Below are 15,188 nucleotides of genomic sequence, written 5' to 3' on the forward strand. Positions count from 1 at the left end.
TTGTCCTTTATAATGGAAATTTTCCATTGGATCTCTTTTTCTAGGTACTCCATTTTAATTTATTGGCTTTTTTACTCTATCTCTCAGCATTGTTTTCTGGAGGTTGCTTTTGGGAGTACAAAATATGTATCTCACTTTTTGGAGCCTACTTACAGTTGGTATTTTACCACTTCTAGTTAAATAATGTTATGTTGTAGTTCCCCTACATATTGTGTATGCATACATTGGAAACCCCACCAGATAATGCCATAATTTTTACGTTAACAGTCATACCTATTTTATTTTATTTTTTAAAGATTTTATTTATTTATTTGACAGACAGAGATCACAAGTAGGCAGAGAGGCAGGCAGAGAGAGAGGAGGAAGCAGGCTCCTGCTGAGCAGAGAGCCCGATGTGGGGCTGAATCCCAGGACCCTGAGATCATGACCTGAACTGAAGGCAGAGGCTTTAACCCACTGAGCCACCCAGGCGCCCCCACAGTCATACCTATTTTAAAGAATTTAGAGGATTAAATGGTCTGTCTTTGTTGCTCATATATTTACTGTTTGTGTTGCTCTTTCTTCCTTCATGGAAGTTCTCAGTTCCTCTTTGTTATCATTTTTATTCAACCTAAAGAGTATTTCTTTAAAGTAGATCCAGTGGTGGAGGGTGCCTGGGTGGCTCAGTCAGTTGGGCTGCTAACTCTTGGTTTCCACTCAGGTCATGCTTGCACAGTTGTGGGATCAAGTCCCGAGTACGGCTCTGCGGTCGTGGTCAGTGCAGAATCTGCTTCAGATTCTTTCTTTCTCAAATAAATAAATAAATAAATAAAATCTTCAAAAACAGAACAACAACAAAAAAGTAAACCTAGCAATGAAGAATTCTCGTTGTGTTCCTTCGTCAGAGAAGTCTTTGTTTGCCTTTACCCCTGAAGGATACATCTGCTGGTTATCAAATTCTAGGTGGATAGTTCTTTTGTTTCAGTACTTGGAAAACATTGCCCTGCTGTCTTCTGGCCTCCATGGTTTCTGATGCGAGATCAGGAGTCACCTAAATTGTGTCCCTGTGTATAATGTGTAAGGTTGCTTTCAAGACTTTATCTTCAGTTTCTGGCGGTTCGATTATGATGTATATGGTCATGGCTTTCTTTAAGATTATCCTGTCTGGGTCCACAGTGTTTCTTGAATTTATAGACTTATTTCCTTCACCAGATTTGGGAGGTTTTCTGGCATTATTTCCTCAAATGTATTTTCTGCACTGGTCCTCTTTTGGAACTACAAGTGACATGAATGTTAGGCCTTTTGGTATTCTGTAAATTCTTGGGTCTCTGTTCATTTTTCTTTCCCAGTTTTTCTTCTTTCTTGTTCAAATTAGATCATTTCTGTTGATCCGTATACAAGTTGATTGGCTCTTCTGTGCCATTTCCATTCAGCTACTGAGCCCTTCCAGTGAAATTTTTTGTTACTGTATTACCCATTTGTAAAATTTCCTTTACTTTTTTTCTTTTCTTTTTCTTTCTTTCTTTCTTTTTTTTTTTTTAGTTTCCATTTCTTTATAGGGAACTTGTATCTTTCTGTTCAAGAGTGTTCACTTTTACTTGAAGGAGCGTGGTTATAATAACTTCTTCATAGTATTTTCTGTAAATCCAACAGCTGAATCTTGGGGTTAGCATCTGTTAATTGCCTTTTTCCTTTGAAATTTTTTTGGTTATCCTGTTTCTTTGAATGTCAAGTCATTTGGGGTTGTTTCACGAACGTTTTGAATATTATGAGACTCGGTTCTGGTGAAACCTGGAGAATGTTGAGGGTTTTTTTAATTTCAGCAGATAGTCCAATTAGATTCAAACCTCAAGTCCTAAACCACCTTCTGAAGGTTGTGATTCCAATGTTAGCTTAGTTTTCAAAGCCTTTCCATACTGTTCTGGTCTGTCCCACATATATGTCACCTGGAGAGAGCCTGGGACCTAACCAGTGGTCTGTATCATAGTTCATGTCTCAAAATCTTTGTTATGTTGATTCTGGTCTGTTCAATATACGTGCAGCTTGCAAGTGAGCTCAGGACATTGTACGCAACATTTAAAAATCCCTTTCTCTCTGTGATCTTCCTCACTTTTACTATCTCCCAAGGACTCCTTTTCCTAGCACTCTCACTTAATCTGAAGCAAATTAGTAAAAGCCAGGACTTGATCCTCCCTACATTGTGATGTATTCCCGACAGCTGGTCTTCTGGGGGCCAAGCACCGAACATAAAAAAACCCATGGACGCCTCTGCTGCCATGATGCCCACACTGTGCACTCTGCAGCTTTGCGCTAGTTCCCAGGACTCAAAGGAAGCTAGAAGGGTCAAAAGGACTCCAAAACCCAGGAGGGTTCTCTTCTCAGTCGTCTGACCAGAGGAGCTTTCCTGGGGAGCTTTTTATGTCCGTTTCCCTTTGTAGTTCCAGGAGACCAGGACAGCGAAGCCAGGAGATATGAAAGGCGAAAAAATAAAAACCGCAAACTCACTATTCTATGGTCATTCTTTGAGTATTGATTTTCTTACTCTGCCCACCTTCTCTCATTTACTCTTCAGAGTCCTCCAAGAGTTGCCTTATATATCCTGCCTAGGGTTTTTAGTGGGGGAAAGATACGATGCAAAGAGCTCACATATCGTAACCAGAAAAGAACCCTTTAACTGAATGTAGGAACTATAAACCTGAGTCTTTTGCCGCACTGTTCTTCCCAGGAAGTCCTGAATTGTGGCCTCTTCTCCAGCTTTAAAAGAAAGTGATCCTTTCTGAAATGGTCCTTGTGTGGCCAAATTTTAGATAATGCTTCCAGCTATAATTTCCCTGTATCGATTAATGCATCTCTGTTTCTCAGTGTGGAGACCTTGATGTGCTCTTTGGTATCTCTGAGCCTCCCTCAAATAATCAGTCACCATTTTCTGGTGATTTCCCTTCCTAACAATCTCTCAAAGCCACGTCCTTTTCACTGTTCCCACTCACTCTGCCTCAGTTAGGCCTTCATCATCTCACACCTGGGCTGTTCCCCCCTCCCGCCCCCGGGCTGTTTCTTAATTAGCACCAGAACAGGGGACAGAAACTACAGCCTGCAGACCAGCCACCTGATTTTGTAAAGAAAGTTTTATCAGAACTTAGCCACACCCACTTACGCGGCCATTGTCTGTGGCTGCTTTTGCGCCTACAAAAGGCAGAACTGAATAGTTGCAATGACCATATGCCAGATTATAAATTATTATAACTGTAAATGTTTTACTGCCTGGCCCTGTAAGGCAATTTTACCAGCCCCTTCTCCAGATATAACCATTTTCAGTTGGTACAGTTTCTACAGAAAAAAGAAAAAAAATAGTTCAAGCTCTTTATGCAAGATCTATCATGGTAAAACCATTACCAATCTGTGCAGCCTCATGTTACCACTTGGGGCTACATTCCCTGTCTTCATCCTTCAGGGCATGCGTCTTTACCATCTTTTCCTGGAATTCTTTTTCCTTTTCTTTCCCACAGCAACTCCATGCCCCACCCCCCATCCCTCTCTCATGAGCTGAGTTCATGGTTCCAACTCTTTTTCAACTTTTTCAAATTTCTTTAAAGCACTGACCACATTGTTGTTTTGTTTTGTTTTGTTTAAGATTTTATTTATTTGTCAGAGAGCACAAGCAGGGGGAGAAACAGGCTCCCCACTGAGCAAGGAGACTGATGTGGGACTTGATCCCAGGACCCAGAGATCATGACCTGAGCTGAAGGCAGCCACTAACCAACTGAGCCACCTAGGCGCCCCACCACATTGTTTTTAATAGTTATATAAGGGGTGTGTTATGTGTGTATGTGTTTGTGTATGTTTCTATGCATACACAGGTAGGTAGAAGTATCTCCAGTTAAAGGGTGAATTCCTTGAAGACAGGGATGATGTTTTCTTCTTCTTAGTGTTCTCATTTTAGTACCCAGCCATGTGAGATTTTTTTTTTTTTAAGATTGTATTTATTTATTTGACAGACAGAGATCACAAGTAGGCAGAGAGGCAGGCAGAGAGTTGGGGTGGGGAGCAGGCTCCCGCCGAGCAGGGAGCCTGATGTGGGGCTCAACCCCAGGATCATGACCTGAGACGAAGGCAGAGGCTTTAACCCACTGAGCCACCCAAGCGCCCCCATGTAAGATTTTTTTTTCTTTTTTTTTAGAGAGAGAGGGCAAATGCATGAGCATGGGAGTAGTGGGGGTGGGGCAGAGGGAGAGAGAGCATCTCAAGGCCTGATACCCAGTGTGGAGCCTGACACTGGGCTGGATCTCAGGACCTGAGATCATGACCTTAGCTAAAACCAAAAGTCTGATGCTTAACCCACTAAGCCACCCAGGCACCCCTGCAATGTGAGATTTAAATAAATGCATCACCAGTAAATTTACTTAGTTAAATTTTAAAACCTACAGAAATTTTTCTCCTTCAATATTGGTTATATATATATATATATATATATATATATATATATATATATATATATATATATCTTCACACAGATGTGCTGATGGTTTTGATTAAATAGACTAAGATTTTGGAGGTATGTTGTCTGAAAGTTTAAATGACCATTTTTATAGTAGTTAGTAGCCACATTTTGAGCTAGTTTTTATAGCAAAGAAAACCACCTAGTGGAGTTATTTTAAAGTCCATTAAAAAAGAAATGAGGGAGGGAACTAAGGACAAGCTCTTCCAGCTATGTAACTGTTCTCTGAAACAGAGTCCAAATCTGTCTGATTATATTTTAGAAGTGGGCAAATTGGTTTTCTTTAATTTGTTTACTGAACTTGCAGTATTTATTTTCCCCAAAGTCATAAGAAATAAGTCCTCCTCACCTGCCACATTATACTCATTTCTCCTCTGTCCTCATTTTTGTGTGTCCTTGAAGAATTTGAAATTAATGGGGAAACTTTTCTATCTTTAGAGCATTCTGTTTAAATGGCTTTAACCCTTTGCAGCCTTTTGTGACGGTGCTCTCCATTCGTAATTTATGCCTTATCTTCTCATGTTTTGTTTTTTCTTGTCACATGTGGGTGTCCTCACTATACTCTTGTCACGATGATGGAGCGAGATGGCCCATGTTTAATTATGTGGCGGTGCCTTTTGTTCAAAACTCTAAGTACTTTTTTAAAAACTGCTGGAAATTTGCGATGTGATTCATTCTTCCCTCTTCAGTACATATTGTTGTTGTCTTAAGATGCAGAAGTATAAATATCCGATGTATTGCAATAAAACATCTACAGTTTGCTAATGTGTTTAAAATCTGTCACAGTATTGTCCTATGTTGGTCACACCTCAAAGGGTATATCTGTTTGCTTTTGTGGAAAGTTTCTGTAGCTTCCTTCACACACCTGACCCCTGAGAGATATCATCATTTTCCTGAATCAGTTTCTGAGACAGGTGTCACTTACTCCACGCCTTTCCATGTCACCATTCTTCTGATGCCTTGCCAATCCCAGCTTGCCCTCCCAGACTCGGTGACGGCATACCCACTCCCCATCTACCCCTCGTCCCTGGACTGCCCCAAGGCAAGCATGATTTGGAAAGCAGTTGAGATGAACTAAAAATGCTTTGTTGCCCCCCACCCTTGTAATTTTTTTTTATTATGGTAAAATATACGTACCACAGAATTTACTGTCTTACCCGTTTTTAAGTGTACAGTCCGTTGGCACGTCGTGAATTCCCGTGGTTGCACAACCATCCCCGCTCTGGCTCTCCAGAACTTTATCATAGGCGCAAACCAAAACCGTGTACCCATGAAACAGTAGCTTCCCATTTTCTGCTCCCTCCAGTCCCTGGCATCCACCATGCTACTTTCTGCCTCCATGAATTTGACCTTCATAGCTCTTTCAGTCACCACCTGTGGGCAGCTGAAGGCTTCAGCTGGAGGAAGAGGTTTGCTTGGTCCTTCTCATCCTTTTCACTGTGAAATGATTAACCGCAAGGATATTTTTTAAAATCTCAGGTATTGGGGGAGAAACAAAAGAAAACTGAGAGACAAAAGTGATCATTCCAGAGCTGTGTATTAAGAGAAAAAGGAGCTATTCCACAGTACAGGGCCAAATCTTGAAGGAGAGTATCTCTGAAGGCCTGCAGGTGTCACCTCTGTGGTAAATGAAGGGAACCATGGATTATTCACGTAGACAGAGGAACAAGGACACACATAGGGCTTTGTTAGATGCTGAGCATTTGTTATAAGGCTGTGTGAGGAATGAAAGATCAGGAAGTCCTCTCAGGAGGCCCCAGGAAACTAGAAGCTCCTCAGACCCAGCGCCCATCTCACCATTATTATTAGCATTCCTGTCCCATCAAAACCAGTCTTCATGGCTGGCAACCGACAGTGTGGCCATTCAGCTTTGTTTCTGCAACTGCCCAGTTAGCCAGCACCCTTTGGCGGATACTCTCCTCGTCCGCCTCACATTCACCTTCCACAAGATAGAATTTGGCAAGTGTCCATTAAACGGAAGTTGCCTCTGCCCCTGTATGGGCAGCTTTCTTGTACCGCTGCCTCCGAATGAGGAGGCATTGTGTTTCCTTCAGCAGAAGCCTCTGATGGGGCCAAGGGACTCCAGCCACGGAGGCTGGAGGCTTCTCAGGAGAAAGCGGTGAGCTCCATCTTATGTGTGCTGTGTGGAGGGACACTGGGAAATGTGAGCAGAGGTTGGTAGGGACCAGATCGTGGCCAGCCTACTCTGTCCCTTTCTGAAAGCTACATTTATTGTTAGCTGTTGCAAGTCACGGGCTGCTTGGAATCAGGGGAGCAATACGATCCTTTGCAGTTGAAAGGTCAGACTGGTAACAGTGTGCAGACTGAACAGAGGGAAGTAAGGGACTGCTGGTGGCCTATGAAAGCTTTTGCAGTTATTGAAGCCAGGAGACTAAGATCACCAAAGGTAATCACGAAGAAAAAAGGCCAGAGCCTATGCCTCACAGGACTTGCACAAGTAAAAGGCAAGAGAAAAGGGATAGGAACCCAGGCCTTTCTTATTACAACTTCATGTTACACACTGAGATGACCACATTGTGGTAATAGCACTTAACCTGCTACTTGGGAGCTTTATGTATAGTTACTCTTAAGGCAAATAAATGAAGACTAAGAATGACCATTTATTGATACTGTGTTAAAAGCTACTATTAAAATTTTTTAAAGATTATTTATTTATTGAGGAGGGAGAGAGCTGGAGTGGGAGGGGCAGAGGGAGAAGGAGAGAGACTCTCAGGCAGACTGCACTGAGCGTGGAGCCCCACTCAGGGCTGGAGCTCATGACCCCGAGATGATGACCCAAGCTGAAATCCATAGTCGGGCACCCAGCCGACTGCACCACCCAGGCACAAAATACTACATCTTTAAGAGACATACAGGGATGGTCATTAAATGGATTAATAACTTAAGGGCTCGTCTACTTTATTCTGTTTAATAAATGAGTTGGCCATTACAATATTAAAGGAAAAAAAAATAATTATTGTAGTCCTTCATCAGTGACAGAGGAACTCTGGTTCCTATCAATCTACTTGGCCGTAGTTAAGATTCAGGAAGAGCCCTACAGAATGGCAAGTACTCTATTAAGGACACTACCTATGAACTGTGCCTAGCCTGCGGATTACTATTTCCATGTGTGTATACAGAATACCACCACTTTACATGTTTCCCAAGAAATCCCAACTGCACCAACACGTAATGACTTCAGTAACCATTACTAAAGATTTTGGGGGCCAACTGAGAACCCTCGGTATCCCACAACACACAACAGTCCTCTCCCTATAAAGAGAGAACTTTTTCAGCCTTTTATTATCAAGAAGAATTTAATTACCATTTCTTGTTTCCTAAACACACCCTTTGGAAGATGCCTGTAGCCTCCCCCAAGGGATTTACCAGTGAACATCCCCAGCAGTCAAAGTCATGTCTCCCTGTTCCTCTGAATGAGCTCCAACAATATATCCTCAAACATTTTTATGATGCCAGCAGCATAGAGGCGTTGTAGAAATAAGGAAGAGGGATGGGAAAGAAGAGAAGGCAAGAAAGAGGGAAAAGAGAAAGAGAGAAATGGGGGTGGGGTGGGGATGAATATAGGGAGCCAAAAGATGAAATACAAATCTCTGAAAATTCCATCTTCCAGGGGGAAGTCATCACTTGTGAACTGGCTCTTGCATCTGTTGTGCACATTTTTCTTCATTATCATGAAATTCAAAAAATGGTTTTTGCAATTTGCCCCAAGCCAGCTGCGTTTGAGGGGAAGCTGTTTGGGATCCTGTCTTGATCATTTCCTTCCCACTCAACTTTCAGAGGCTGCATATACTCTCCTATTATACGATGAGCTGTTGGAGTGGTCGGATCGTCCCCTCCGGGAGTTCCTGACCTACCCCATGCAGACAGAATGGCAACGCAAGGAGCACCTGCACCTTGCTATCATCCAGAATTTTGACCGAGGCAAAGTAAGTAGCCTTCCCCACCCATGGTCTCTCTCAAGGCGGTTGTGTTGGTGTCATGTTTCCATTCCTTCATAGTTTTTTCATGTCCACCTCCTCAAGCCAGGTACCCTCAGATTTTAATGAGGATTAAAAACACCCAAGAGTTTGCTAAAATTCCCAGGTCCCACCTCTAGGCATTCTGACTGGGTATGTCTGGCATGAGGCAGGGGATTTTGTGACTTCAACAAGGACTTGACATTGCCGTGTGTACAAATTTGGGGCCATACTTTGAGAAACACTGGTCTGGAGGTTTTGACACCTAGGCATTTGATTCTCTGAAAAACCACCCCTCAGCTACCTCCCCAAATTAGCATGCATTCTGCCCCATTCCACTTTTTTGGTAAGGGAAGATAAATGAAGCTGACTTTGTTTAAAGAATGTTACGGCATCCCATCATATATTTAAAAGATCCCACTGACCTGATGATGCCATTCAGCCCATTACCTCACTCCACTCTGTCTCCCTCCTCAAGGGCTTACAATACCCTTTAGGAAAACTTAAGGATCTGACCACAGTTGTTTATTTGATTTGAACATTTGGATGCTTTGGTGATACGTGTCTTAGATTTAAATATATCTCCCAAAATGCCAAGGTTAAACAGGAGACGAAAATACAAACAGTGGCTGTCCTTTTACAAAACATAATTGCATAACTTGATGCAAGGAAATTGCCTCTTTCCTATCGTCCTTTATTATGTATCTAAATACCCTGACATATGATTTGTTACATTAGTAGCAAGGAAATGCCTTTGTGTCCTCCTCCAGTGAAGTTTCCATCTATAAGCTGTTATAAAATCCTGTTGTGCTTGTTTTGGCCCTTCAAAGGGGTTTTTCACTAGATCGGGGGTTACAAACGATGGCCCATGTGTCGAATGGCTCAGCCCCCAGCATTTATGCACCACCCACATTCTAAGAATTGCTTTTACATTTGAAAGTGTTTGAAAGATATGGCAAGAAGAAGAATATCTGACAGATGAAAATTACATGAAATTCGCATTTCGGTGTTCCTAGATAATAACGTTATTACAGCACAGACACGCTTATTCACTGTGCCTGCTTTTGTGCTTTAATGGTGGAGTTGGGTAGTTGTGACAAGGACCGTGTCGCCCACCAAGCCCGAATTATTTACTGTCTGGCCTTGTGTAGAAAAAGTTTGATGACCCTTGGGCTAGAAGAAAGAATTTTTGCATTTCTGCCGAGAGTAACCAGCTGGGTTAGATCCTCACAATTTACAAGTGCAGTTGAGCCAAGCAAGGGCTCGAGCATGCCAGCTGTGGATAATTGGGCCTTAGGGGTCAGTAGTAATTCCCCCCTTAGCACCGAGGGCCCTTTTATTCATCTACTTGGCCATTGTGGAACTGTAGTTATTTCAAGATGATGATTCTGACATGGTTCCAGAAAATGTTTGCACACCATATGTTCATGCCTGTTGTGGTGGATTGTATTTTCTCACTTCCTAAAGATTTTTAATAATTTACATGTTAATTGCATGCTGGTATCAAGCTTAAAGTGGCAATGGTACTATTCAAGGTAGACTGTAGAGATTAAGAAGTTAGACCTGGTGATCTGAAAGCAGTCCCACCCTGTCCTCTGGGTGGAAATGAGTGAATGTTGTGGGACCATTCGTGTTTGTATCATTCGTTTGTCCACAGTGTTGGGAGAATGGCATCGTCTTGTGCCGGAAGATCGCGGAACAGTATGAGAGTTATTATGACTACAGAAACCTGAGCAAGATGAGGGTAAGGAGCCTGGATGCATGCCCATCAGGCAAAGGCATCCTTTTGTCATTCACTATCGTTCCGTAAAACTAACTTTGTGATCATCCCGACCTGTCGTGCAGAAAGCTTGTTTAAGGGAAGTCTTTCCTCTGCAGCGTACTCAGTGTTTATACAGAGAAACAGCGAAGGCTTCTAATTAGTACATGGAAGTGAGCCTTTGATCTCTTCTAAACATCACGTCTGCAGTGTGCAATCTAATCCATGATTGATTCTTTTCGTTTGCTGAGAAGTCTCTGTGCTGTTTGAAGAGACGCTCGCTTGTCGGCAGATCTCTACCACAATGTACCATTCTTAGACCCCAGTCTGCACAAACAGTAGACGTGGCTAGCTGACCCATTTCCGACCACTTCAAGGCTAAATTCTACAGATGCCTTCTCTCTTTAGCTGTAGCAACATGTGTTATGTGCGACACCAGAACCAAGGGCTTGGTACCTAAGAACCCAGGGAGTTCAGTATTCTGTGCTCCTGAACCAAACATTTTGTCCCTTCTTTTCTTTTCAGGTTCAAATGGGTCCCTCTTGCTCCCTGAGTCCTTACTCTTCAGAGCCATGATCATTTTGTGTCCTCTTATCACACTTAAGTTCTGCAGGGTTTCTAAAATAGAAAGATTATGATGTTGCCTTTTAATTCTGCAGTAGGGGTTTATGAGATGAAATTGTCAACCTTTAACAGCTCGTAAAACCCCATACCCCACAAGTAGCTCACTCAGCCTGCAGGAGCTGGTATAGTATTTCATGCCAGAAGTTCATCAATGTTTCTCTTAACATGAAAATCAACGAGGAAAAAAAACACAAAAACCTTGTTTCAACTTCAGTCCATCATGCTAGCTCTGGCAGGCACTGCGGTTCTATATAAAAACATGTCTGTGCTTCTCTTGGCATACACCCCCTGTAACAGAAGCGAGGTTACAGTGTTTACCCGGGAGAGCCCTTGGGTACCATAGTCACTCCGATTTTTATAAACCGAGAGCATTACACTTCATGCCAACTGCTCTTTGGGGTGCTGTTAGTGGGGGCAGGGGGAGGGGGAGAAGTTTTCAAGAGCAACATTAGTCTTTCTCTATAAACCCTGGGGATGATAATACCATGAATGGAAAACCATAAGCTTTATGTGCGTCATAGTGCCGACATTGTTAGAGATACACTTAAGAGTTTTCAGCCCAGACAGCACTTTGCATGATGGGTCTCCTCGGGTTCGGTTTATCCCTGTCCAGCCTGTGCAAGCTTGCACCTTCCAAATGTCCTGAATTACCATGACCAAGAAGAACCAAATCCACAGGTGAGTACATCTAGTGCTAGAATTTTCCAGAAAGATTGGGCCTCTAATAGTTCATTCATTTTTTTAAAAAAAATTCATGTTCATCTTCATTTAATTGTGAAGAAAATATTTTCTTGATAGGCTTTGTGCATAGAAATTATTTTCTTTGGTGAGAACGTGGAATAATATTTGATCCTTTAAAGGCAGGGTCAGCAACCTGTAGCCAGTGTACCTGGCAGGACTGAGCGGTTATGACAGGGATCATATGGGCTGAAAAGCCTCTATTCTTTATTCTCTGGCCATTTCCAGAATCATTTTGCTGGTCCCTGCCTTAAAGCATAGAAAGGGAGTTAAACCTTCTTTTCTGAAAACTGAACACTATAATTAAGTTCTTCTTCATAAAGAATAAATATCCTCTTCTAGAAACAGGGAGAGCTGAAGGATGAGGTAAGATTCTTAGAATTCTCTTCTGCTTTCCTAGATGATGGAAGCCTCTTTGTATGACAAGATTATGGACCAGCAACGTCTTGAACCAGAGTTCTTCAGAGTTGGATTTTACGGGAAAAAATTTCCATTCTTCTTAAGAGTAAGTTAATACACTATTTAATTTGTTGTTATACTTCTAAAATAGATATGCCACTCAAGAAAACCAAGATGTTTGAAGACATTTTGTCCTTTTAGAACAATAAGAGATTTTCCTTTAATGTTTTTAGTGTGCAGACACCGTACTAAATCTAGAATACCTTGTTTTGAATAATTTCCCAAGTTATCAAACAATGGTTTTATTTTTTTTCCTAAATTTCTAAATGCAATATATCTTATGAGCAGTCTTTGGTCATTATAACTGCTCCCCTGTGGGACTGCTGTTTACTATTCTGTGCAGTCTGTGATGTCCATAGAGTTAGCAGCAGAGAAAAATGGCAAAGCATTGCAGGTGACATAAAACACTGCAGTCTCAAGTCCCGTAGAAACTCCCTCCAGAATCACGTAAAGAGCCCAGTTAGTGGTTTTGTGAAAAGGTAAATGTCACCCAGCCAAGAGATGCTATTTATTGCTAGTATAAACTAATTCTACCAAAGTAAGTCTTCTAGACACTAAGGTACCTTGTGGATCATAAAATACTTGACTCTGTTCTTACCATTTTTTACATTGTGCCAAGTCGTATGTTACAAGCTTGAAGGCTTATCTTAACCCTTCAGGGTATAAAATCTTACTTACACTTACTTATATGAGAACAGTAGTTGGGAGAGGAAATGTACCTCCCCACATAACTGAGGAGAAGTTTTGGGAATACTTTAGAAATTGAGTGAATTCATTCCAAACTCTAAATCTCAGCATACAAATGCTTTGGTAACTGTGTTGCCCTGTATCCTGCTGTAACTGCCAGCACTTATGAATACGTATAGGACAGGGGTACTTGGAGGAGGAGGGAGAAGAGGAAGACTGGACTTTGTTATTTGTTTAATCACTTTAACTTGTCTCCCTTTTGGAATGAGAGTTTTATATGTATTTGTTAATTCATATATTTACCTATAAAGTTTGTATGTATATACATGCACACTAAATATAGAACTAGAGCCCACATTTTCCAAACACCATGAGCAAAAATTCATTTTAGTGTTACATTGAGCATACACTCAAATGACAGGTTGGTTGAAGGGACTGTGTATTTTGGTGCCATGCAGACGTGAGTCAAATCTCCTTGTTGGGTTAAAAGGGAGTCTGCCTGTTGGTGTAGATGGTCACAAAGTTGACTCTGCAGATGGGCCTGAGGGCAGAGGAAAGCTTGATTCTGGATCAAAAACAGAGATAAATTTAGGACACTTGCTGACTTTGAAAGACTGAGTTTTGAAAGTGGACATTCTAGGCCAGGGCTGTCATCAGCAGCCCCCTTCCTAGTGTACATGGCCAGGATGCTTGTGGTGGGAGAAGGGGGACAGTCTAGCGCAGAGGGCGGGAGACCCCACAGGAAGGTCCAGACGTGACTCTGGTGCAGCACATCCCCTTCCTTTCTTGGCTCAAAATCAGGCAAAGTAAAAGATTACTTTTTCTTCCTCATGATACTCAGGGTACAGTGTTTACAATTCATAATATTGCCTACAAAAGTATTTTAATTTCTTTTAAAGATCAGAAGAAAAAAGTGAGGTTTTTTTGGCTGAAGAACTTGTTATAATGTATATTAACTTGTATATTATACATTAGATTATGTATTTATTTGTCCCTATACCAAATCAGCCTCTCAGTATGACTTTTAATACATTTTTATAGAGGAAGGGGCCCGCAAAAGTCATATTGTAGTCATAATGTGGTCATATTGATCAAATTCTGAGTTCACCTAGCAAGTGCACTGTGAAGTATCTTAGACTTAGACCCATTTATCTTATAAATGAAACCGTGATAATTAAAAGTGTAAAGTTTTTTTTTTTTTTAATCAGAAGTAGTTTAGGAGCCACAATTTTAAAGAGAATTTAGCAAAGTAGAAAACTGAATTGGCTAATAAAATAAATTTTATTACAAAGTCAATTGGAATAAATCAACCTATGGTAATAGTCTTTTCAAAACAGCATTTTCTGTTGTTGTTTTTTTGCCATTTTTGAAGAAAATGGCATTTTCTTCAAAACGAAGAGAAGGGTCACCCTCTATTGGTTTCTAAAGGGCACCACACCTTTCAGAATTATGGGGCTGGATCTCTTTTTAGGAAATCAGATTCTAGTCTGTCCATCAATTAAAAAACAAGCAAATATCAACATTAAAGATTTCCTCATTGATAAATTCCAAGATAATTTTTGAAGTTGCAATAAATTAATACATTTATATAAGCATGTGATCTAAATAGTTTTTTTTTTACCCTTATGAAAAATTGACCATCTCTTTATGCACAAGGTATCTCTGAGTAGTGATTTGTCTGAAGAGAATGACCAAGGTCAAGGATGAGAGATTGACTTTTCATTGTATGCTCTCTACTGTTTGGGTTTTTGTTTTGTTTTGTTTTTACCAGAGATATGTATTTCCTTTTCAGAAGAAAAAGACAATTAAAAAAAATTTAAGTGTGAACAAATGTGACCCAGCAATTCTACTCCTAGGTATACACTCAAGAGAATTGAAAACATATGTTCACACAAAGAACTCTACACAAATGTTCATAGCAACATTATTCACTATTGCCAAAAACTAGAAGCAGCCCAAATATCCATCAGCTGGTGATGAATGGATAAACAACATATGGTATATCCATGCAGTGGGATATTTAGCAATAAGGAAGGAATGAAGTACTTACATATGCTACAAAGTGGACGAACCTTAAGTACATGTTAAGTGAAAGAAGCCAGTCACAAAAGACTACATGTTGTATGATTCCATTTGTATGAAATGTCCAGAATGGGCAAACCCATAGACACAGGAAGTAGATTAGTGGTTTCAGAGGTCGGGGGTTGGTGGAGGAAACAGGGAGCGACTGCGCATGGGTACGAGTTTCTCTTCGGGGTAATGAAATGTTCTCACGTTCAATAGTCGTGATAGTTGCTCTGTGAATATACTAAAAACTTTCAAAAGGGTATATTTTATGGTATGTGAACTGTATCTCAAAGCTGTGATTTAAAAAAAAAAAATGTATTGATGGGGGAAATGCTTCATTCCTTTTCATTTCTTGACAACTCCATTGTGTCCCCAAGTTCATTTCAGGATGACTTCCTAACAC

The 15,188-nt window shown here is 41.0% G+C and overlaps 1 protein-coding gene across 3 annotated transcripts in view; it reads left to right on the top strand.

Annotated features, from left to right (window-relative positions):
• DOCK4 (dedicator of cytokinesis 4) overlaps positions 1-15,188 on the top strand; it is a 431,597-nt gene that overhangs the window by 375,375 nt on the left and 41,034 nt on the right. For all 3 annotated transcript variants that reach the window (XM_032304000.1, XM_032304002.1, XM_032304001.1), the window contains 3 exons: positions 8,273-8,421; positions 10,109-10,195; positions 11,973-12,077. In XM_032304000.1, coding sequence (XP_032159891.1) covers positions 8,273-8,421; positions 10,109-10,195; positions 11,973-12,077 — 341 coding nt within the window. The remainder of the gene's footprint in view (positions 1-8,272; positions 8,422-10,108; positions 10,196-11,972; positions 12,078-15,188) is intronic.

Source organism: Mustela erminea, chromosome 11 (genome assembly GCF_009829155.1).
Source record: "Mustela erminea isolate mMusErm1 chromosome 11, mMusErm1.Pri, whole genome shotgun sequence".
NCBI classification, from domain to species: Eukaryota; Metazoa; Chordata; class Mammalia; order Carnivora; family Mustelidae; genus Mustela; species Mustela erminea.